The 24,123-nt window shown below is 42.7% G+C and overlaps 1 protein-coding gene across 4 annotated transcripts in view; it reads left to right on the top strand.

The window, feature by feature from the left end:
* Positions 1–698: 698 nt before the first annotated feature.
* The window catches only part of golga4 (golgin A4), a 52,767-nt gene continuing 29,342 nt past the window's right edge, over positions 699–24,123 (top strand). For 3 of the 4 annotated variants that reach the window (XM_029765255.1, XM_029765256.1, XM_029765254.1), the window contains exons 1-9: positions 699–928; positions 7,857–7,937; positions 14,995–15,114; positions 19,058–19,126; positions 19,497–19,844; positions 21,098–21,145; positions 21,274–21,330; positions 22,965–23,063; positions 23,335–23,464. In XM_029765255.1, the coding sequence (XP_029621115.1) occupies positions 848–928; positions 7,857–7,937; positions 14,995–15,114; positions 19,058–19,126; positions 19,497–19,844; positions 21,098–21,145; positions 21,274–21,330; positions 22,965–23,063; positions 23,335–23,464 (1,033 nt within the window). In that variant the 5' untranslated portion in view covers positions 699–847. The remainder of the gene's footprint in view (positions 929–7,856; positions 7,938–14,994; positions 15,115–19,057; positions 19,127–19,496; positions 19,845–21,097; positions 21,146–21,273; positions 21,331–22,964; positions 23,064–23,334; positions 23,465–24,123) is intronic. The other variant, XM_029765258.1, reaches the window with a different exon arrangement.

The raw sequence follows: 24,123 nt of genomic DNA, 5'->3' as shown, positions 1-24,123 counted from the left end.
TTTTTTTATTGCTAATTTGCTACGTGCGGCTTATTTGGTCGAATATAAGTATTAAAATCCTTCGGGTGTTACCAGTGTACTTATAAGTGCACGGCAACCATCTGCCCGCTCATTTGCTAGAATGTTCCCATCTGGTCTCGCCTCCACCGCCTGCCTTCCGACTTTGTGGACAACATCTCCCATTGTTATGTCGGAGACACGAGCATCTCGTCATTGTATCCACAATTTCTGCTAATACTAAAGATTGAACAAGGACGTGTCTAACACCCCGAAATCAAACACAGTAAAACTGAAGTCAGAGATTACCAAGTTCCCAATTGTTTTAAAATCCGCATTAGGTTTAGCCAGCCTGTGTGTCCTCTGGTTTAACCATGTGATGAATAGATTCCATGATTCGGCTTTGAGCGAGTTGCCGACATGACGCGTTCAAACAACTCGGAAATCTCAGACTTCCAACTTCACGACTGGGAAAAATCGTTCTGAACGGTCATCCAACTCAGAATTCGAAGTCGGAGACGCGGGCGTACTGAAAATCACATAAATCATGATTTGACCTCGTTTTAATTCGAGTTCCCAGTTGTCATGAAAGCACCAACTGTGTCACCCCTTTGCCTGTTGAAATCTAGTACCGACTAGCATGTGAACGCTGCAACACTGGCATTGTTTGTCCCACTCTGCTCGCCGTAGCTTAATACTCTGTCGCTCATTTTGCTCCACGTCGGCTGCACATGCGCGCTACACTGGTCACCTGCAAGAAGAGACGAGTGACCAGGAATAATACTAAATACAGAAATTACATTACAATAAAATACATTTCGCTTGGAAGTAACAACATCTGGGTGAAAAGATGTTCAAGAAACTAAAGCAGCAAAAGATAAACGAGGAGCAATTGCCGCAAAGGAATGCGCAGTCACCGCAACAGGCCCAGGTTGGTATAGGAGTTGTCAAACTCAGCTGTTCGAACTAACATGTCATGGTAGCTAGGGCAGAAACAAGTATTTTGATTTGCCTAGCTAGCTAGATAACTAGTGCGCTAGGCTAGTTGGTTTGCTACCTTGATGTTTTCGCTAAAACACAACCATAGCCACATTCAAATGTCTAGTATCTTCCCACTATTCTGCAAAACGACTAAGTTGCTAGCTGCTCAGAACCGAAAGTGTGGCGATTCCCTAAAATCACGCCAATTCGATACAGTTACAACCGGAAGTGACCCCTTTTGTTGCAGGTTAGCAGAATGCCTAATTATCTTAATCTGCTGCGTAATACCGCGTCAAAAACAACTGGGTACTCGGAAATCTCAGACTTCAGTGTGTTCAAGGCAACTAGGAACATGGACGAAAACGAGCTCGGACTGGGAAAAATCTTTTGAATGGTCCTCCAATTTGGAATTCCAACTCTGGCAGAGTACTGACCTGAAAATCGCTGACGTCATGATTTTCCGAGTTCCTAGTTGTCTTGAAAGCAACATATGTTCTTTTAACCACTGCGGTATAATAAGAACTCCTAACCTGCTACTAAACGTTGAAAGCCAGTGATATTTTTTTTTATCGTTTGGAGTGTGAAGTCCTGTGTAGGTGTTTGAGCAACACTGGGCTGTGACATGAGCAGAGAGGAATGGAAAGGTAGCTAGGGGGGTTAGGAGTTGAGAATGGGAAGAAGTGGAGTGGTAAAAGGTGGAGGTAGAGTAGTGAGAGTAAAGGTTAAGAAGATGAAGCCTGAGGAGCCTTTGCAGGTCTTGTTGGGGGAGAGTAGTGATAAGGGATGTTCGTTTTCAGTGTTGTACTGAGAAGTGGAGTTCAAGGTGTTGATGAAATTGAATGATGAGGGTAGAGTCATGGCGGTCCGATCGCGTTGGCTGGGGAGTTGGAGAGTAAAGTAGGAGAGGTTGTGTCTGCTAAAGTTCTTTGTGATGGAAGTTTGGTGGTGGTGTGTATCAATGTTAAACAGTATGAGAAGGCGCTCAAACTCAAGCAGGTATTTAAACGTGCGGTGGATAGTAGCATACCGGATCAAACTGGACGGCAGTGGGTGAAGGGAGTTATTAAAGGAGTTCCAGAAATTGTTAACGTGAAGTAAATAAAGGACCACTTGAAGGGAGGCTCTCTTAATGAGGCAAAGTGCCTTCAGATGACACGAGATGGGAAGAAGGTGGATAGCCTGTCAGTGCTACTAAACTTTAAGGATCAGGTACTGCCAGAAAAACGTAGGATTGGTTATGAGTTATCATGTGCGAGCTTATGTTCCGAAACCATTGTTACAATAACTGTCAAAGGTTTGGGCATGTGGTGGCAGTGTGTAAAGGATGGGGAATCTGGAGACTGGGTCCAGTTAAAGTACTGTAACTTCTATCAACCCATAGTGTGGCTTATGGGGGTTGTGCAGTGATGAAAAGACAGGTGTAAGTGCAGCAGGTGAGGAGTGAGCGTAAAAGCAGAAGCAGTGAAGGTAGTTCACACAGAAACAAGCGGGGAACCTAGAAGAGCAGGTATTGCAGGGTAGGTCGGGTTGCAGGTTGGGCGTGATGTAGTGAGCAGAATGGGGGAGAACATAAGACTGGCAGGAGACATGAGGAAGGTTGTTACATTTGTGATAGCAGCAATCAATTGCACATAGAAATTACAATCTAAGACTTAAGAAGATACTGATCATAGTGGAGCAGGCAGTGAAGTATCTTGGGATCACAGGACTGACGTGGGAAAATGTACAGGAAGACCTCAATAAGATTGAGAATCATTCTAGCCAGGAATCATTTATTGGTTAATTGTCATAATGATCTTAATCCTTCAAATGGAATGCCAGAAGTTTGATGGCTAATGGGCAAGAGTTCAAACAACAGTTTCTTGAGGAGTTACCAGCCAAAACTGATGTGATATGTCTCCAGGATTTTACTCTAGATTTTTTAAATACAAGGTTATGTTGCAGTCTGTAAAGATAGGGGAGGAGGGGTGTGTGCTACCTTTATAAAGCGGGAGATCCCATATAGGCATGTGGGAGAGGGAGTTGAAAAGGAGTATGTAGTGGTTGGGAGGGGAGAATATGCTCATAGTGAAATTTTACAATCCCTGTAAGAGAGTTGCTGGTCCTTGGGAATGTAGAAGGTTAAGATAGGAGACGGGTAATGTGGTGTGGGGATTTTAATGCTCATAGTACGCTCTGGGGAAGGGTACGGATAGATGTAAATGGACAAGTGTTGGAGGAACTACGTGATGAGAAAGGGCTTGAGTCTAAATGACAGCCGGGGAACCAGGATTGACCCAGTAACTAGAAATGAATCTGCTCTGGATCTTACTCTGATCTCAAGTTCAATGGCAGGTAGATGTAGTTGGGAGGTTTTGGAGGAATCTACAGGGGGTAGTGATCACTATCCTATCATGTCTACTGTGGGAATGAGGGTGGAACATTCAGTAGGACATTCCATTTTTTTAATTGAACCTTTTATTTAACTAGCCAAGTCAGTTAAGAACAAATACTTATTTACAATGAAGGCCTACACCGGCCAAACCCGGACGATACTGGGACAATTGTGTGCCGCTCTATGGGACTCCCAGTCATGGCCGGTTGTGATACAGCCTGGATTCGAAACAGGGTCTCCGTAGTGAAGCCTCTAGCACTGAGATGCAGTGCCTTAGACCGCTGCGTCACTCAGGAACCCAAACGGATTGAGGAGATGGATATTTGGGAAAGCAGAGTGGGGTCAGTTTTAGGACTTGAGTGAACAGGAGCTGTCTCAGGTTGATCTCAATTCAGTGAATGATAGAGTAAGAGGTGCAATAGCAAGGGCTGCAAGCCAAGTGATTCCTATGGGTACAGTAGGGCGAACGAGTAACTCAGTTCCCTGGTGTAGAGAAGCTGTGAAAGGTAGGAAGCGGGCTTTCAGAATGTTGAAAAGGTCCCATAATTTCCAGCACCGGATTCCGTATAAACAAGCACAAGCAATAGTAAGGAGGATCATTAGGACAGCTAAGAGGCAGGACGACTCCTGTAGGAGAGGTTTGGGGGATGATTTAGAAGACGAGTAGGGTCAGATGAGATTGGGATCTCCCTGTGCTGAAAAGTGGGGAGATGGTTGCAGTGAGAGATATGGAGAAGGTAGAGATGTTAGCCCAGGCATTTGTGAAGGTGCACAGCTCAAATAATCTGACAGAAGAGGGGCAGCGTGGGAGAGAGAGGGTCAGAGGAGAACATCTGGAGGTCCTGGATCAGAGAGCGATGGTGGAGGATGCATTGAATGCCCCTTTTATGTGGGCTAAAATGAAGAGAACTTTAGATTAAGCTGCGGTAGCATCTCCTGGGAGGATGAGATGTTACATCATGATGGTTCGTCTCAGTGACACTGCAATGGGGAAAGTATTGTGCCTTTACAATAAGGTGAGGCATGAAGAGAAACTGCCTGGAAGTTGGAAGCAGGCTTTAGTGGTGCCGATGCGGAAACCAGGGAAATACCCTACTAATCCTTCAAGCTATAGACCGATAGCATTCACATCTCATGTATGTACACTTATGGAAAGGATGATAACAGAAAGGCTGACTTACTTTCTGGAGAGTAGAGGACTAATGTCATCAGATCAAAGTGGGTTCAGAAAAGGCAGGGGAACGATGGATCCTGTACTGTGCCTTGAGTCAGTCATACGGAAGGCACAGGCAAATAAGGAGGTGGTAGCTGTTTCCTTCGATGTAGAGAAGGCCTGATATGATGTCAGGGGGGTTGGAGGAAAGGTTTTTCTTTTGGCCGATCAATAGAAGTGAGGGTGCGGAGCTCTTTGTCAGAAAGCTTCGAGGTAGATAATGGTAACCCCCAGGGAACTGTCATTAGTCCTTTGTTCTCTATTATGATTGACAATGTGTTATCCTAGGTGAGACCTGATATTGGGAGGTCATTGTTTGCGGATTACTGTTGAAGAGAGAGAGAAATATTACCCATACAGCCAGGAAAGTTCAAGAAGCTATTAGTGAAGTTGATCAGTGGTCCCTCAGGTGGGGCTTTGAATTTTCAGTTGAGAACACCGTTCTTTTTTTCTACGTGAAGGTTGTGGAGGAAATATACTTGAAGCTGTATGGAAGGAATCTGGAGAGGGTGGGAGGGTTTAGGTTGCTGGGGGTCTGGGTTGACACTCAAATGACATGGACAGAGCATATTAATAACAGTAGATCTCAAAGGAAAGAAAATATTGAATTTGATGCGTTGCCTGTCAGGAATGGAGTGGGGGGCAGATAGAATGCTGTTAAATGCTATATATAGCGCTGTTAAGGTCCTCACTGGATTATGGAAGTGTAGCATATGGATTAGCAGCTCAGACATCTTTAAAAGAAAAAAAGAAGCTAGATGTAATCCAGTGCCAAGCCCAAAGAATATGTTGTGGAGCTCTCAGGACATCCCTGGTGGCAGCGATGCAGGTAGAGTTGAGAGAGTTGCCGTTAAAGTTAAGACAACAACTAACCATGACATATTGGATAAATCTACAAGGACATAAGGTTACACATCCTAAATTAAAGGTACTCCTATGGTGCTGGGAACACTAACAAAATCCGAATACAAGTTTTGGGTGGATAGTCAATGGCATGGCGAGAGAGATGGGGTTGTTTGGGAGGGAGTTTAGCCCCTCTGTGGTTCTTCCTTCTATCCCACCTTGGTTGCTCCCTCAGCCAGTGATAGATTTAGGATTGCTTGAGAGGGTAAGAGCTATTGAGGAAAGAATAGATTTAGTTGTAAGTGAACATTTTAAGAACACAATACTATGCTTTCTTGAACATATTCACATATGGATCTAAGGACCCCAAACAGCTTTTAGTGTTCCTGAGTTTAAGGTGGCAGTGACAAAAAACAACAGATCATTTATCTGTTTACACAATGGAGTTCATGGCCATACTCTTGGCTGCAGAGTGGGTGGAGGAGGTGAGGCCAGGCAGGGTAGTTATCTGCTCTGATTCCTGTGTCGCACTGATGAGCTTAAAACCATTTGTGTCTCGGAGCAGACAGATGTGTTGTATGAGGTTTTGCAGTGCTTGTATAGGGTACGACAGATGGGGATGTTTTTGATGTTCCTCTGGGTACCAGCTCATGTGGGAGTAGAAATAATATTTATTTTTTTGTTGATATATATATTTTTTAAACATAACCTTTATGTAAGTAGACAATTCAGTTAAGAACAAATTAGTATTTACAATATCGCCAAGCAGGCTCTTAAACATCCTAATGTTGAGATGGAATTGTCAATCAGTAAAGCAGAAGCAAAGGGGTTGGTTAAAAACAAATGGCAGGAGTTGTGGAAAAGGGAGGGAAACAGAAGACACCTGTATAAGGTTCAGGAGAAGGTGGGGGTAGGGAGGTCCTCAGGCTGAGCGACAAGGGCTAAAAGTGTAGTCACAAGGCTTCAACTGGGACACACGAGGCTCAATAGTACATTTGAAATTGGTGGGGACATATCCAACTGGGAGTTGTGACCATTGACAGGTGGAGATGGAGACAGTGGACCACATTCTATTTCAATGCCAGAAATATGGGCGGGAAAGGTAGCGATTGTTATTATATTTGAGAAGTAATGTGGTTGAAGAGCCAAGATGAAGTGAACTGCTGGGGAAATCTTCAGGGGATGTAGTATTTAATTATGGATTTTGTTTCCTTGAGGCAAGAATAGACCTTCCCTGTCTCTGGTCCACACTCCAGTCCAGTTGGTGGCGGTAATACACCTTAAAGTTGGTTGCCAACCGCTATAAAAAAAATCCACAGAAGAAGAAAGGGCCTCCTGAATGGCGCAGAGGTCTAAGGCACTGCATTGCAGTGCTTGAGGTGTCACTAAAGCCCCGGGTTTGATCCCAGGCTGTGTCACAGCCGGCCTTGACCGGAAGACCCATGAGGCGGTGCACAATTGGCCCTGCGTCGTCTGGGTTTGGGGAGGGTTTGGCCGGCCGGCTCCTTGTGGCGGGCCGGCGCCTGCAAGCTGACTTAGGTCACCAGTTGGACAGAGTTTCCTCCAACACATTGGTGCGGCTAGCTTCTGGGTTAAGCGAGCAGTGTGTCAAGAAGCAGTGTGTCTTGCCAGGGTCGTGTTTTGGAGGACGCATGGCTCTCGACCCGACTCCGTAGCGGAGTTGCAGCAATGGAACAAGACTGTAACTACCTATTGGGCATCATGAAAATGTGGAGAAATGGGTAAAAGTACAACAAACAAAGAAAGAAAGAAGAATGCTACGGAAAGTCACTTCCGGTCGTAGATGTATCGAAGTGTCATGTTTTTAGGCAGTCGTGTCTGAGCAGCTTCGAACCAAAGTCTAGCTAGCTAGCTAGCTAGGCTAATCTATACTAGTGTCATGTGACTTTGACAAAAACACAATAACAGAACAATAATCATAGTTTTGTCTACATTTAATCAAAGAATTGTAGCTGTCTGTGGAACCATTACATTTGTCCCAGCCAGCCAGATCATCTTTAAGTAATTGATTGACTGGACTTGTTAGTACTGTAGCTACAGTTCCTTGTAACTGTCTAGCCAGTCAGCTGGTGGCTTCATTTGGACAGCTCCATGCATGGCACTCCTACTGGATAATCATTTCATTTTTACCCATGATGTCTGTGTGTCTCAAGGTAATGTGTTTCCATAGTCTGTGTCTATAAAACCTGTCTGTCAAGCTGGCAATGTTTACAGAAAATAGTAGCCTATTGTTTAATAAGGGTAGCTTGGTCTTTTAGTGAGTAACACTAGAATCTTACCTAAAGATAGCCAAGGGAAAAAACGATATTATCTAGCTTTAACAGATGCATATTTCTTGTGTAGAGTGAAATCCTTACTCTGTGGACTTGAACATGTTGGACAAATGTGTTGTTTATATCATGATAAATATCAATAATTTTCCCTAAGATGGGCCCTGGAGAGAGACGTAGCAGCCACACACACCCCTCCCTGCACCAAGATACCTCAGCCTCACCTAGTGATAGAGAGGTAAGACATGAGCCTCAATGACGTATGTAATATCATCTGACCTACACTACACTCTTCTGTTGATGTGCTTTGGCTCTACACTGCAACAGCAACTTGTGCAGCCAGGAGAAATAGGCCTACAGTATGCACTGCCTTCTTAGGATCACTTTCTTTTAAGGATTGCTTGCAATAATGTTATATTAGTCCTAGATCTCACGCTTCGGGCTAGTTTCTCAGAAACATATGAAGCCTAGTCCTGCCCAGACTACAAAACACTTTTCAATGGAGGTTCTAGAAACTAAGATTAATCTGTGTTCAGGAAACTGTCCCTTAATGTTTGTCATTAGACATAGATGATATGATGTGTAGGTCCCAAAGCCATGGTTACCTTCTCTTCCTCCAACACCTCTTGGATTGATGACTTAGGCCAGGGCTCTTCAACTCGGGTCCTGGAGGGCCGAAAAACTTCTGTTTTTCACCCTCTCCTTCGAATCAGGGACCGATTCAGACCTCGGACACCAGGAGCCTCATTTATCAATATTGCGTATATGCTATTCTAAAATACTACTTCCGAACGGAATTTAGAATGTTCGTACGAATAGAAAAGGTGTGATTTATCAAATAATCTTATGAGCCTCATACGCAGACCGGTAGGAGGTAACTATCATGGAAATTCTAACCAAAAAGAAGAGAGACTGTAGATTCTTCAAACAACAACTTGGAGCAGTTAACAATCACTCAATCGTGCAGAGTTAAGGGCCCAATGAACAGAGTTGGGTTTCAGCTTTTATAGGAAAGTACAACGTCTTTGTTTACGTGGTGGTTAGCAGATGTGTGGAAACAGGGGCGGGAACATGGTGTAAAAGGTGATTCGCTTGTCTGCAGATTAAGATAGCTGACGTTGCCACAGCTCACACCATTGTCTGTCCCTTCCTGCACGTTTCCACACAGCTGAGTTCCTGCAGATAGTAAAACACGGGATGTGTCACATGCTGCAGTCGCATCCAAACGTCTCTTAGCTATACACCCAGTGTTATGACTAAGTCGCACAAAGACACTAACAAATAACAATAGATCGTTCTCTTAAGTGAAATGTTTAATTTGTCATTTTCCCCTACATAACCATTGATAAATACCAATTGTTCTCAGTGCTTGTGTACTGGTCGTGCATTTTGATATATGGTCAAATTCCCCCCTTTAAAGCCTGTGGGGAATATTCAATGCGGTGAGGTGCTAGTGTCAGAGATTGAGTACAACCAAAAGTTTTTATTTGACTCGCTCAGTTGTGGCTTGACCAGTAAAAATAAAAACATGGCAACAAAGAGAAGACCATTAAGACAATGAGTTGCTTTAGCAATGACAAATCTACTTCAAATGAGTAGGCAACACTCACCAATAACCATCCATCCTCGACAGCTCCCTCCTGTAGGCGTTTAGGCCAATATTGCTTTTATGCACAATGAAAGAGTTGTGCGTACCATCACATTCAGCAATGTCTTTTGTGCATCATATAGCCTATCACCTGCGCATTAAGAGTGGAAGCCTTCACATACACTACCAAAAGTCAAAGGTTTGGACACACCTACTCTTTCAAGGGTTTTTCTTTATTTTTACTATTTTCTACATTGTAGAATAATAGTGACAACATCAAAACTATTAAATAACACATATGGAATCATGTAGTAACCAAAAAAGTGTTAAACAAATCAAAATATATTTTAGATTCTTCAAAGTAGCTGCCCTTTGCCTTGTTGACAGCTTTGCACACTCTTGGCATTTTCTCAATCAGCTTCATGAGGAATGCTTTTCCAAAAGTCTTGAAGGAGTTCCCACATATGCTGAGCACTTGTTGGCTGCTTTTCCTTCACTCCGCGGTCCAACTCATCCTAAACCATCTCAATTGGGTTGAGGTCAGGGGATTGTGGAGGCCAGGTCATCTAATGCAGCACTCCGTCACGCCCCTTGGTCAAATAGCCCTTACACAGCCTGGAGGTGTGTTTGGGGTCATTGTCCTGTTGAAAAACAAATGATAGTCCCACTAACCGCAAACCAGATGGGATGGCGTATCGCTGCAGAATGCTGTGGTAGCCATGCTGGTTAAGTGTGCCTTGAATTCTAAATAAATCACAGACAGTGTCACCAGCAAAGCAACGTCGCACCACCTCCTCCGTGCTTCGCAGTGGGAACTACACATACGGAGATCATCCATTCACCTACTCTGCGTCTCACAAAGACAAAGCGGTTGGAACCAGAAATCTTTGATTTGGACTCATCAGACCAAAGGACAGATTTCCACCGGTCTAATGTCCATTTCTCGTGTTTCTTGGCCCAAGCAAGTCTCTTCTTCTTATTGGTGTCCTTTGCAGCAATTTGACCATGAAGGCCTGATTCACACAGTCTCCTCTGAACAGTTGATGTTGAGATTAGAGGTCGACCAATTTATCGGAATGGCCGATTTAATTAGGGCCGATTTCAAGTTTTCATAACAATCTGTATTTTTGGCCCCGATTTGCCGTATTTTTTTTTTTTTTACACCTTTATTTAACTAGGCAAGTCAGTTAAGAACACATTATTATTTTCAATGACGGCCTAGGAACGGTGGGTTAACTGCCTTGTTCAGGGGCAGAACGACAGATTTTTACCTTGTCAGCTCGGGGATTCAATCTTGCAACCTTATGGTTAACTAGTCCAACGCTCTAACCACCTGCTTTACATTGCACTCCACGAGGAGCCTGCCTGTTACGCGAATGCAGTAAGAAGCCAAGGTAAGTTGCTAGCTAGCATTAAACTTATCTTATAAAAAACAATCAATCAATCAATCATAATCACTAGTTAACTACACATGGTTGATGATATTACTAGTTTATCTAGCCTGTCCTGCGTGGCATATAATCGATGCGGTGTGCATTCGCAAAAAAGTGTACCTAACCATAAACATCAATGTCTTTCTTAAAATCAATACACAGAACTATATATTTTTAAACCTGCATATTTAGCTTAAAGAAATCCAGGTTAGGAGGCAATATTAACCAGGTGAAATTGTGTTTCATTGCACGCAGAGTCAGGGTATATGCAACAGTTTGGGCCGCCTGGCTCGTTGCGAACTAATTTGCCAGAATTTTACGTAATTATGACATAACATTGAAGGTTGTGCAATGTAACAGGAATATTTAGACTTAGGGATATCACTCGTTAGATAAAATACGGAACGGTTCCGTATTTCACTGAAAGAAAAAACATTTTGTTTCGAGATGATAGTTTCCGGATTCGACCATATTAATGACCTAAGGCTCGTATTTCTGTGTGTTTAATATAATTAAGTCTATGATTTGATAGAGCAGTCTGACTTAGCGGTGGTAGGCACCAGCAGGCTCGTAAGCATTCATTCAAACAGCACTTTCGTGCGTTTTGCCAGCAGCTCTTCGCAATGCTTCAAGCATTGTGCTGTTTTTTTATAAGATAAGTTTAATGCTAGCTAGCAACTTACCTTGGCTTCTATCAACTCCCAAGATTAGGCTGGTGTACCCGATGTGAAATGGCTAGCTAGTTAGCGGGGTGCGCGCTAATAGCGTTTCAAATGTCACTCGCTCTGAGACTTGGAGTAGTTGTTACCCTTGCTCTGCATCGGTAACGCTGCTTCGAAGGTGGCTGTTGTCGATGTGTTCCTGGTTCGAGCCCAGGTAGGAGCGAGGAGAGGGACGGAAGCTATACTGTTACACTGGCAATACTAAAGTGCCTATAAGAATGTCCAATAGTCAAAGGTATATGAAATACAAATCATATAGAGAGAAATAGTCCTATAATTCCTATAATAACTACAATCTAAAACTTCTTACCTGGGGATATTGAAGACTCATGTTAAAAGGAACCACCAGCTTTCATATGTTCTGAGCAAGGAACTTAAACGTTAGCTTTCTTACATGGCACATATTGCACTTTTACTTTCTTCTCCAACACTTTGTTTTTGCATTATTTAAACCAAATTGAACATGTTTCATTATTTATTTGAGGCTAAATTGATTTTATTGATGTATTATATTAAGTTAAAATAAGTGTTCATTCAGTATTGTTGTAATTGTCATTATTACAAATTAAATAAAAAAGAATAGGCCGATTTAATCGGTATCGGCTTTTTTGGTTTTCCAATAATCGGTATCGGCGTTGAAAAATCATCGGTCGACCTCTAGTTGAGATGTGTCTGTTACTTGAACTCCGTGAAGCATTTATTTGGGCTGCAATTTCTGAGGCTGGTAACTCTAATGAACTTATCTTCTGCAGCAGAGGAAACTCTGGGTCTTCCTTTCCTGTGGCGGTCCTCATGAATGCCAAGAGTGTGCAAAGCTGTCATCAAGGCAAAGGGTGGCTACTTTGAAGAATCTCAAATATAAAATATTTTATATAACACTTTTTTGCTTACAACATGATTCCATATGTGTTATTTCATAGTTTTGATGTCTTCACTATTAATCTACAATATAGACAATAGTAAAAATTAAGAAAAACCCTTGAATGAGTAGATGTGTCTAAACATTTGACTGGTACTGCAGTTGAACTCATTGGGATGGTGTTTTTATGGTGACGTTTCTGCCGTCTTGCGGCGTTTGTATTTGGGAACCCATTGATGGCAAAGAAAATCCTCTTGACTTCAACCTGTTGTGCGATGGTGTATGGAAATTGTATGTTAGTTTGTTTTGCTGCTGATTTGCATTCAAAACATTGTCTCATCAAGGGCTGTGAGATGCCGCTCAGCAAGCTCCCGCTAAAAAGTGGCCGTTGCCAAAAACCCGAGGGTGGATAGCACTTGGATGTGGAATGGCATGTCTTTGCCTTTTTAAAGTAGGTCTTAAATCCTATAAGACTGGTTTTGGGAAATGATATCAGATGAGCCAATCTGTACTTTCTGCAAAAAAAGTCCCACCTGTCTCTTAAAAACACGTTCTCTGCTAAATGCAGCGTGTGACAAATCTTCCAACAGAGCAAGATCAGCCTATTTGATTTCCCATTATCAAATAATTTTTTTGTATTTCAACAATGGTTTCACTTTCACACGTGCCTCTTATTTAACAAATTACTGTAGTTTATATGGATTATTATCGTAACAAATGCACTGAGGTGGTCAGATGATATGCCTGTCAAGATATGTTGCATGAATTCACAATGGAAATACAATGAAACTGAAAATTATTCAGACATTTTCAAGATATATTTTCCCCATTCTACGCCTGACAAGCAGCAATTCCCTTATTCCACCACTTGGCATGGCTGTGTCTAAATTTACACACACTCTCAAGCAAACGTTCATATTGATAAATCTCACACTTTCCGTGGAAATTATCCTACACATGGTTTATGCACAGATTTGTGCCTTTGCATGATTGACAAATAAGGCCCCAGGTGAGTGCAGTTTGCTACCAGAAGTGTTTCGGACCTCCAGGACCTGAATTCAAGAGCCCTGACTTGGGCCTATGTCTGCAGTGCTTCCAGAGGACTATGCCGCCATGCTCTGCTGCATCATAAAACTGCCCTAATGCATATCCAAGGGTTTAAAGTTTCTGTAGCCTCACTCAAAGGATAAGCTGTGCAACCAGTATCATCCCTTAAGACTCAGCCCTGCATCGATTTAAAGCTGATTAAAACAAACCATGACCAACACGGATGGAGGCAATTTAGCCTAATTATTTGAAATTAGGGACTAAGTAGTCAGACCATTCAGGGCCCCAGGGGTTCAGTTAAGGACCTGCTTAATTTCAATCACTTATTAGGCCTGAAAACTAGGTTTTTATCCAATAAATTACCAAATGAATAGGGTTAAGAAATATTGCTACTATTGAAAAGAAGCTAAACCTTTTTGACTGTCTTCACCAAGTCCTAGCCAATTGTTTGGTTATTTTATTGTTCAGGTCTAGGATAGTACTTCAATTAATTCCATGGGTGAACCACAATGTGTCGGCATGCCAAGTTTTTTTCTAATGACCTCTGCCTTTGGAATGTAGTCTAAACAAGTGAAGTGACGTATTCTCAGGTAGACTGCTCAGAGGAAGTAGCCTAGGCCATTATGCAGCATTAGGACTTCTACAATCAATCATCGTCTGAAGACTGCTGGTGGAACTCGGATCAATTGAGACAGACTTTTAACTTTAGTTAAGGTGTAGGTGGATGGATCTCAATGAATGGCAATATATACAACAGCATTTTAATATTAGAACTTTGACTTATAGTGTTTTGTACAGTAAATCCAATTTGGCATATCCACGTCGTCAGATAAAAAAATATATGCATTTTGCCAAAGATCATAGGCTCAACAACTTTATTTTCAACACATCCATTTCAAAATCCATTGTAAGAAATAAGCTACCTCTGATTTATTCCGCATTTTAAATCTCAACTCAAGCCTAAGATATTCACCAACCAAATCCAGCCAGTGAATTATAGGCTAGATGTTTCAGGCTTCCAGCCCTTTGACAGCACCCGGGTTTATCATCTCCCCTGAAGGAAGGCCATCCCCACCATATGGCTTCAGATAGCCTAGAGGCATCTTCTTCCTCCTCATCGTATTCAAATCATCTCTAGCTCACCGTCAGCTCCAGCCTTTACTCCTTTGACTTCACTGTTTCTGTGCCCCACAAAAATGTAGGCAAATTAGCCTAAAAAATGTTTAGCTTAATGATGACTTGGACATCCTCGTTTAAAAGACAAGATAAACAATTAGGCCTACCTGTCTATCATTCTCATGAAAGGCTATTTCACAATGGAGGACACAGATACTAGGATGTCAAATTCAGTAAATGCCACATAGCCCTAATGTTGATTGGGTGTTCTTTCCATCTTTTCTTTCTCTCTGTCTCTCTTTGACCAGTCTCTCACTCTCTCTCTGTGTTTTTCCTCTGTCTCTTTGTCAGATTCTCTCCCTTTCGTTTTCTCTCTCTGACCAGTGTCTCTCCAGAGACTCTGGGCAGAGACTACACTCTCCTCAGCACTGTTTCACTCACTCTCATGGTGTTGTTGTTTTTCTCATTGCTCTCTGTCCCCCCCCTCATCTGTCGTCCCGTTGACACACTGACCTTTGACCTGGGGTCAGGTGCTGGCCGGGATGATAGCCGAACCTGCTTTTCTCTCTGAGTATACTATCTTTGCTCTGGACCAATCAAAGCCACCCCCCAAAGCACCTCAGGCTCAGGTTGCTCAGGTAGCCAGTGCGGTGAGTTCGGTTCCCCCCTCACACCCACCCCTGCCTCCTCTCCTCTTCCTGCCCCTCTCGTTTTCCTTTCCTCGCTCCTGGGTAGAGGGTAGAGGAGCTGGCCTGCTGTTTAGAACCAGTGAAGACTGCTTGCACCCTGCTCTCTCTGTCTTTTCCTCCTCCTTATCTGTTTTCTTTGATGTTCGTAACTTGAAGGCATCTCACCACCTCCTAACCTTGCATCTAATCCCTTGGGAGTGATTGTTGGTTTGTAAATGTGACTGTTGGGATAGAAGCTTGTTGTGCTTTCTTCAGTATGCCGGTTTGTTGTTATCCAATAGTCTCTCTTTCAGTTGTCTCTGAATTGACAGAAATGGATGGTATCCCGATTCCCCTTTGACTTTAGTTATCCTTTATAGTTGCTTGCCTCTGAAACCCTACCAAACTCTTGTATAGTTAACTATAGATTTTATTCCCTTCCTCGTTCCCACTTCTCACCCCAAAAGTCTTCTGTTTGGAGAGTTTATAGTCATGCGATCCATCTCCGGACCTTCTCTACTAAGCTTGCAGTGTTGAAGCTTTTCCTAGAGCCATGAAAGATTATCATATTTACCCTTCTCAATATAATTGATTAGTAGTGGTCAAACAAACAGCCCATCCAACAATACAATACCCTTCCGATTGGTGTTGAGTGACATATTTATATTAAAAAAGATCGTACACAAAAACAACCTAGCTGGTGTTGGGAACTAGCATAATGCAGGGGGAACTAGAATAATGCATTCCCATTCCTCCTCACTTCATCTATTGAAATACCATTGGAAAGTACCACACAATACATTGGTCTCAATCTCATGCTCTTAGAATAGACCAAGTTGTCCCCCCTGAAACATTTAGCTAGCCAGCAGGGTTGGGGTTGACATTCCAATTGACTTCCTGAATTGAAATGGAATTGACCCCACAGACAGACTAGGCTACAGGCTAGATTGCTGTTGAAAAACAGAGCACAATGGGCTGGCTAGCCTCATCTGTCTGTCTGGAGGATTTGCACATGATCTGCATTTAGAGATGGGCTTAATCCTTTTCTAGGCTGTCATCACACTCATCTAGAATTAACAAGTTATTGTTACTCATTCTGTATCTATTATTACTTTTATTAGGTGTTTTATTTTTCTATATTTTCTTTCTTTCTACATTATTGGGAAGGGCCCGGGACCATTTAACAAAATATCATCACTCTTCACCTGACTATAATATAGTATGTGTTTTACTATAACTGTGGAATCAACAGATATTGCAAATGATAGGCTATTTGTTTAAATAAGGTACTGACTCAGAGATATGTTACTGTTTTGAGCAATGTTAAGTTGGAATCACTTCCCAATATTAGCCCATAAATGTAATCTGTGTGTGACCATGTGTGTTTGTACAAAACCTTTAACTTGAAAGTAAATGGTAAATGTGCCTTTTTTATAAACACACAGCCTATTTGTTCCTCATAACTGCAGAGAGCTGTTCAGTTTAACACACTGACATACTAACCTGTCCTTAGCCCTCTTGGAGTCCTCTAGCAGCTAACCTATTAGCCTAGTTTCCTACAGTGTTTGAGCGCAGAGACTGCAGACGTCCTCTAGGCGAGCAGCTTTCCTGTTAGCCTAGTTTTTTTTTACTGTGTTTGAGTGCAGAGACTGCAGACGTCCTCTACTTCTGACCTTAAAAAACACAGTACCAGTGTAGCTGTGATTTCCACCGCCTGGTGTCTGGAAGCCAAGCCAGGCTGGCATAGTTGTCTGTTGACACAGTATCGTTAGTCATCTGTTGGCTTGGTACAACTGCAGAGGGGAAACTACGATGTGTCCTGAATGTCAGGGATGCACCCTATTCCCAACAAATGGAAAACATAGCGCACTATGTAGGGAACACAGCCGACATCCTTCTGTTTGGCTAGATATCCCTTTATATGCCCTGCCAGATTTTGTACAACTACAAAGACTATGGCACATGTTGCTGGTACGCTAGCCTGACTGTCTGGCATGTCTGACATAGTACCACCATACCAGTACTGTTGTCATCTGCTAAAGATATCCCTTACAAACCTGCCCTGGCACATCCTGCTCCAGCACTACACTGCTTATACCTATCCAGTCCCCTTAGATCTGTCAACATCGATGGGTTAGGGCCAAGGGGAAGGAGTAGAGAGCTAATTAGACAACCGGCTTACACACCCTGACAGACTGTGTAAAACTACAGAAAGACTGCATCCTGCTGTCTTCAGTCTTCCCATCCATACTGTCAGTACGGTTAGTCATCATGCATTGGCCAGTAGCCTGACAGACTGTGTACAACAACTAAAACTAGGCTGCTGGTTAATGATGCCATTGCCAGTCTTCACATCCAAAGTGACAGTACTGTTTTCCTCCTTTTGTGTGCCCTGTCTGCACACACAGCCTAACCTAAACAGCATCTTGGAATGACTGTTTGGGTGAGGTTGTAGGCATCCTTCACAGTCTGGGTTGTGGGGATGGATTGTGTCTAGACATTAGGCCATGTATAATTCATTGATTGAGTGCAAGTCAGGCCTGTTTTCCACTACTCTGAGCCTCCCACTCTGCCACTCTGGGGCTCTTCCCTTTGTCTGCCTGGAAGGCAGGGTTAGGAGGCATTGGTTTGACCTACAAACACTCACACTCAGATCCAAAGTCAAATGAAATGACTTGTTGTAGTCAAAGCAGACCCTGCTGCTTTGTAGCCTCACAGCAAACCAGACACATTGTGAAATGTGTCCCTTCTCATCAGTCTCAAATCGCGACCTCAAACTCCCATAATACATTTGTATAGAGGTTTTCATTTGTTGAACATCATTTATTAATATTTTTGATACTTTGCAATGGGTGTATAACTCTAATACGTTTGTTTCATGTGTAAGTGTGCTCTCAACATTTCTTTGTAATTGGGACAGCTTCTTGACTGGTATCACTGGTAGGATTTAAAGATCACACTTGCAGAAAACCCCTTGCTTTTCTTATCTAGTATCAATGTTAGTCAAAGGAGGGGAGGAAACTGTTAACAAGATTACAAGTAGGCCAACAACTGGGTCGTGTTCATTAGGTCACAATGTAGCAAAATATTTAAAAACCTTTTTAAAACTGAAGATGACAATTTCAGGCAACCCCTCCCTCTTTCAGTCCATTTTCTTCTGTTTGGTGGCTGATGCACCAAACTCTGATCTTTTCAATAACCAACCAGCCAGGCTACCCAGTTAATGTTCACAACAACACTACTACACATGTCTCTACTATGTTCTGGTTAACCTACAATAACATCCTGCTGCAGTGATCCACAGCAATGCCAAACCTTTACCTTCAACCTCTTCATCTACTGGCTCCTCTAATCAAGTTTGACTGTTTGTTTTGACCTCATGGCTGCTGTGTAGAACAATGGCTACCAGTTGTAGTTTAATGGCTACTAGTTGTAGTTCTATTTTTACTCCTATCTGTTCTGTTACTGTATGTGGTACAGTAGAGATGCCTTCGATCTTGTAATTTAACCCCTCTGTTTAATCCAAGTTTGCATGAGGGTACCCAACTACAGTACCCATAAGCCCCTGCATTGCTCCTGTCCTAGCAATACTAATATTCAGAGCCATGTATATTAGATGGCTCTGCTAATATTGCTTGATCCTATACAGAGTAATCAAGGTGTAGCGGTACGGTGCACGATGGCTGGGTGTGGGACATATGGAAGACTAACAGGTCCAGGTACCAGGTCTGCGTCTGAAATTGCACCCTATTCACTATGACCCCTATATAGTGCACTACTTTGTCACCTGGGCCCATAGTCAAAAGTAGTGGTCAAAAGTAGTGCACTACAGTATATAGGGAATAGTGTGCCATTACAGACACAGCCCTGGTTAAACCATGGCCTAGGTTGTTCTAACCTCTTTCTCTCCTGCCTCCTGCTATAGAGTGGCAGGAGAAGTGCCACAGGATCACCTAGAGGAAGCATCAATGGAGATGGGAGGGCTTCTCCTCAGGCAAGTTACCTCATTCTCCTAACACCTTTCTCTGGCTTTTCCGTTTCCATTTAAATGTGGTTATTGAAGTGTCCTGAAGAGGTAATAAAGCAACTAAGAATACAAGTTCAGATGCTATGCCAGTTAGGCCTAATCAGCTGCAGAGGAATATGCATTCTGATAAGTGTGCCATTTTGGATAAAGTCTAGGCCTAACAATAGGAGTGGTTTAGTTGATTATCTTTAACCCATGCATGTGGAAACACTCATTCATATCCCACATGTCTCCAGCTATCTATGTACATTCCCATGTGTTTCAGTTCAATATAGTTGACTGCCATCTGAAAATGAATAACTTAAAGTAATACACTCTCCTGTCCATCCTCATACAGAGAGAAGAGCCCCAGTCGTTTGCCCAGAAGCTACAGCTCCGCGTCCCCTCTGTGGAGTCTCTCCTCCTCCGCGGTGCCAGCCGGGCCGAGGGCCTCTTCCGTTCCCCGTCTAAAGAGAGCCTGAACCGCAGCCCCTCTCTCAACTCCCTCACCCCCCTGGGGGAAAATGAGCCCCTGGCCTCACCCTCTGCCACCCCAGCCTACGACCCTTCATCAGACATCGAGAGCGAGGCAGAGGAGTCGTATGGGAGCCCTGAGTCCCTGCCGGCACTGTCTAAAGAACAGCTGATCCATCGGCTAAACAGGGTGGAGAAGAGCCTGGGGAACTACAGAGGGAAATACTCAGAGGTGGGGGTCATGAGACACTACAGCAGTGGTACTACATGGTACTCCTTGAGTGACGCTTGTGGAAATCAGTCTCAAAAGAAATCAGTTTAATCACTAAATAATTTTCAGGTAATTACCAGTTCAACAAGTCATTCCGAACGGCTAAAACAGGGAGGTGGCCTGCTGTATGTCTACAATACACCTCTATGGGATGTACAAGTCACTATGATCAGTCTTCTCTCGCTCATCCAGTTGGTCTCAAATACAGATGACCAGAATAGGGAGTTGGCCTGCTATGCATACAGTGCATTTGGAAAGTTTTTACACATTTTGTTACATGCCTTATTCCAAAATGGATTAAATAAATAAAAAAATCCTCATCAATCTACACACTACCCTATCATGACAAAGCGAAAACAGGTTTTTAGAAATGTTTGCAAATGTATTAAAAATAAAACACAGAAATACCTTATTTACATAAGTATTCAGACCCTTTGCTATGAGACTGAAAATTGATCTCCGGTGCATGCTGTTTCCATTGATTACACAGCGTTGTACGAGATCTTCAGTTTCTTGGCAATTTCTCGCATGGAATAGCCTTCATTTCTCAGAATAAGAATAGACTGACGAGTTTTAGAAGAAAATTCTTTGCTTCTGGCCATTTAGTCTAAAGAAGGCCAGATTTATTGCTTCTTTAATCAGGACAACAGTTTTCAGCTGTGCTAACATAATTACAAAAGGGTTTACGAATGATCAATTAGCCTTTTTAAAATGATAATGGATTAGCTAACACAACGTGCCATTGGAACACAGGAGTGATGGTTGCTGATAATGGGCCTCTGTACGCCTATGTAGATATTCCATTAAAAATCAGCCATTTCCAGCTACAATAGTCATTTCCAACATTAACAATGTCTACACTGTATTTCTGATCAAATTGATGTTATTTTAATGGACAAAAAATGTTGCTTTTCTTTCAAAAACAATTATATTTCTAAGTGACCCCAAACTTTTGAACGGTAGTGTATGTTAACAAAATGTGTGCAACAATTTCTAAGAATCTCTTTTTGCTTTGTCACTATGGAGTATTGTGTGTAGATTGATGAGGGGGAAAATTATTTTATCAATTTTCAAAATAAGGCTGTAATATAGCAATGTGGAAGTCAAGGGGTCTGAATACTTTCTGAATATACTGTATATCTCTGTGTTTACAGCCATGTTTGATTTACCTTTCTAACCATTCTCCTTCTCTCTCTGTGTCTGTCTCTCTACAGTTGGTCACTACCTACAGAACAGTCCAGAGAGATAAAGAGAAGACCCAGGTGATTTTCATAAACCACCTCAACACCAGATTACAGATAGTGATGCTCTGTACTATTGGGAGGATGGAGGAACGCTTTTATCCACACTCGCTGAATGCTGATGTAGTCTTTTCTGCTTTTCTCCTCAGGCCATTCTCAGTCAGAGTCAAGACAAAGCTCTCCGTAGGATAGGGGAGTTAAGAGAGGTACGAGTATGACCATGAACACCATCTGTTTCTGTTAAATACCTGTATATGTCTGTACTATTTTTGTCTTACTATCCCTATCAAAGTACTGTCTACGGGGCCTTATTTTACTCTGTTATGACCCGTTACTCTCTCTGAATTCAAAAGCTTTTAGGATGCAGGCAACCACTGAGTCACAGCATTAGAGGTGGAAGTCCTGAAATCTTTATCTGTCCTGACCCCAAAAAACAGGAGCTGAGCCAAAGGAAGGAAGCCAAGGAAGGAGCAGTAGGTTAGCTAAGCCAAAGTGAGGAAGGAGCAGTAGGTTAGCTAAGCCAAAGTGAGGAAGGAGCAGTAGGTTAGCTAAGCCAAAGTGAGGAAGGAGCAGTAGGTTAGCTAAGCCAAAGTGAGGAAGGAGCAGTAGGTTAGCTAAGCCAAAGTGAGGAAGGAGCAGTAGGTTAGCTAAGCCAAAGTGAGGAAGGAGCAGTAGGTTAGCTAAGCCAAAGTGAGGAAGGAGCAGTAGGTTAGCAAAGCCAAAGTGAGGAAGGAGCAGTAGGTTAGCTAAGCCAAAGTGAGGAAGGAGCAGTAGGTTAGCTAAGCCAAAGTGAGGAAGGAGCAGTAGGTTAGCTAAGCCAAAGTGAGGAAGGAGCAGTAGGTTAGCTAAGCCAAAGTGAGGAAGGAGCAGTAGGTTAGCTAAGCCAAAGTGAGGAAGGAGCAGTAGGTTAGCTAAGCCAAAGTGAGGAAGGAGCAGTAGGTTAGCTAAGCCAAAGTGAGGAAGGAGCAGTAGGTTAGCTAAGCCAAAGTGAGGAAGGAGCAGTAGGTTAGCTAAGCCAACGTGAGGAAGGAGCAGTAGGTTAGCTAAGCCAACGTGAGGAAGGAGCAGTAGGTTAGCTAAGCCAACGTGAGGAAGGAGCAGTAGGTTAGCTAAGCCAACGTGAGGAAGGAGCAGTAGGTTAGCTAAGCCAAAGTGAGGAAGGAGCAGTAGGTTAGCTAAGCCAAAGTGAGGAAGGAGCAGTAGGTTAGCTAAGCCAAAGTGAGGAAGGAGCAGTAGGTTAGCTAAGCCAAAGTGAGGAAGGAGCAGTAGGTTAGCTAAGACTTGGAGAGAAAGGACGGAGCAGTTGATTAGCTAAGACTTGGAAGGAGCACTTGGTTAGCTAAGCCAAGGAAAGTGAGGCAGGAGCTCAGCTAACTCAATGAAAGAGAGGAATGAGCAGTAGGTTAGCTAAGACAAGGAAAGAAGAAGGAGTGGAAGGAAGTGGAGAAAACAGCATATTTTCATTATCAGAACATCATAAGGCATTGCAGGTGACTTGTTTGAACTTGTGTGATGTAATTCACTGAGACTCTCACCTGTGTTTGTAGGAAAGAAACCTTTCCCTGGTTGAAATGGTGTAGTGTGCCCTGCATGTAGGGAGTATAGGAACACTTCTCTGGCTCATAATTGTGATGATAAGGCGATCAGTGTGAGCAAGGCAATTCACACAACTACTAATCTGGATCTCATAGTGAGTAGTTATTAGGGAAGTAGGGTGTTATTTTAAATCAGTCATTCTGAGTGGTCTGACTGCAGTGTAGTCGATCGCAAACACACTATATTCCTCACCAAGAGCTGTGTGTATCAAGGCAATGTGTTCTATGACAATGTTTCTCCCCAGGAGTTGCACATGGACCAGCAGGCTAAGAAGCACCTTCAGGATGAGTTTGATGCTGCCCTGGAGGAGAAGGACCAGATGATTACTGTGCTTCAGACCCAGGTGTTTATATACAGTACAGTGCAGTTTTCACATTTTGTTACATTTTTGTTCAATGTAAAATGCATCATGTTGGGATTTGCCCCCACTGATCTGTACAACAACATACTCAAAGTATAAGAACAATGATAACATTTCTACAATTGATTTAAAATAAAATGTGTTTCAATGAGTGTATGCTGAACATTGTCAGTATAATCTTGACTGTAGAATAATATCTGGTCTTCAGCCTGTGTTGCTCTGTGTTTTGACTGTGTGGTCCCTCCTCTACCAGGTTGCCCTGATGAAGAAACATCTGAAGGGGGTTCCTGGTGGAGCTGTGGCCCCTGAGGTTGAACATCCTCTCCAGGCTGAAGATGCTCCAGACTCTGTCTCTGCCCCACAGAGCCCCTTCAAAGACGCGGGTACTATACAGTACAGACACTATGCTGTCTCACACCCCTGATAGATGATGATGTGTGGATGGACAGTAGCAGACCTGGGTTCTAATAGTATTGTCTGGTGCAATGTAACCAATTGAATAGTGCCTAAGGTGCAAACCCTCTACACCTCTGGCACTCTAGGCAGGCTCAACCAAACACTTAGTGTTTGGATTTCAAATACTATTTTGACCCAGGTCTGAGTAATGTAATGTAGTGTTGACATGTTTAGAGCCATTTGTCTGTTATCACATTTATTGAGTATATTTAAAGGGATTAATCACCAAAATTACACATTGGTTTCCTTACCCTGTAAGCAGTCTATAGACAAGGTATGACGGCAATCCATGCACTGTTTAAACATTCTAATGTTTTAGCGTTTGTGGCACAAATCCCATTCAAGTCATGGGACCGATTATTAGCATTTTACACACGTTTTATTTATTTTATTTAACGTCAATTAAAATCATCAGAAAGTATCTCAAATCGATTGTAAAGCTCAACAAAGTGACTTATAGATGTTTTGAACATGATGTGTGAAAAATGCAAATATCGGTCCCATGACTTACATTTTACATTTACATTTTAGTCATTTAGCAGATGCTCTTATCCAGAGCGACTTACAGTAGTGAATGCATACATTT

This window comes from Salmo trutta, chromosome 10, assembly GCF_901001165.1.
Source record: "Salmo trutta chromosome 10, fSalTru1.1, whole genome shotgun sequence".
NCBI classification, from domain to species: domain Eukaryota; kingdom Metazoa; phylum Chordata; class Actinopteri; order Salmoniformes; family Salmonidae; genus Salmo; species Salmo trutta.
Note: the sequence above shows the minus strand (reverse complement) of the source record. Positions and strands in the feature narration are given on the sequence as shown.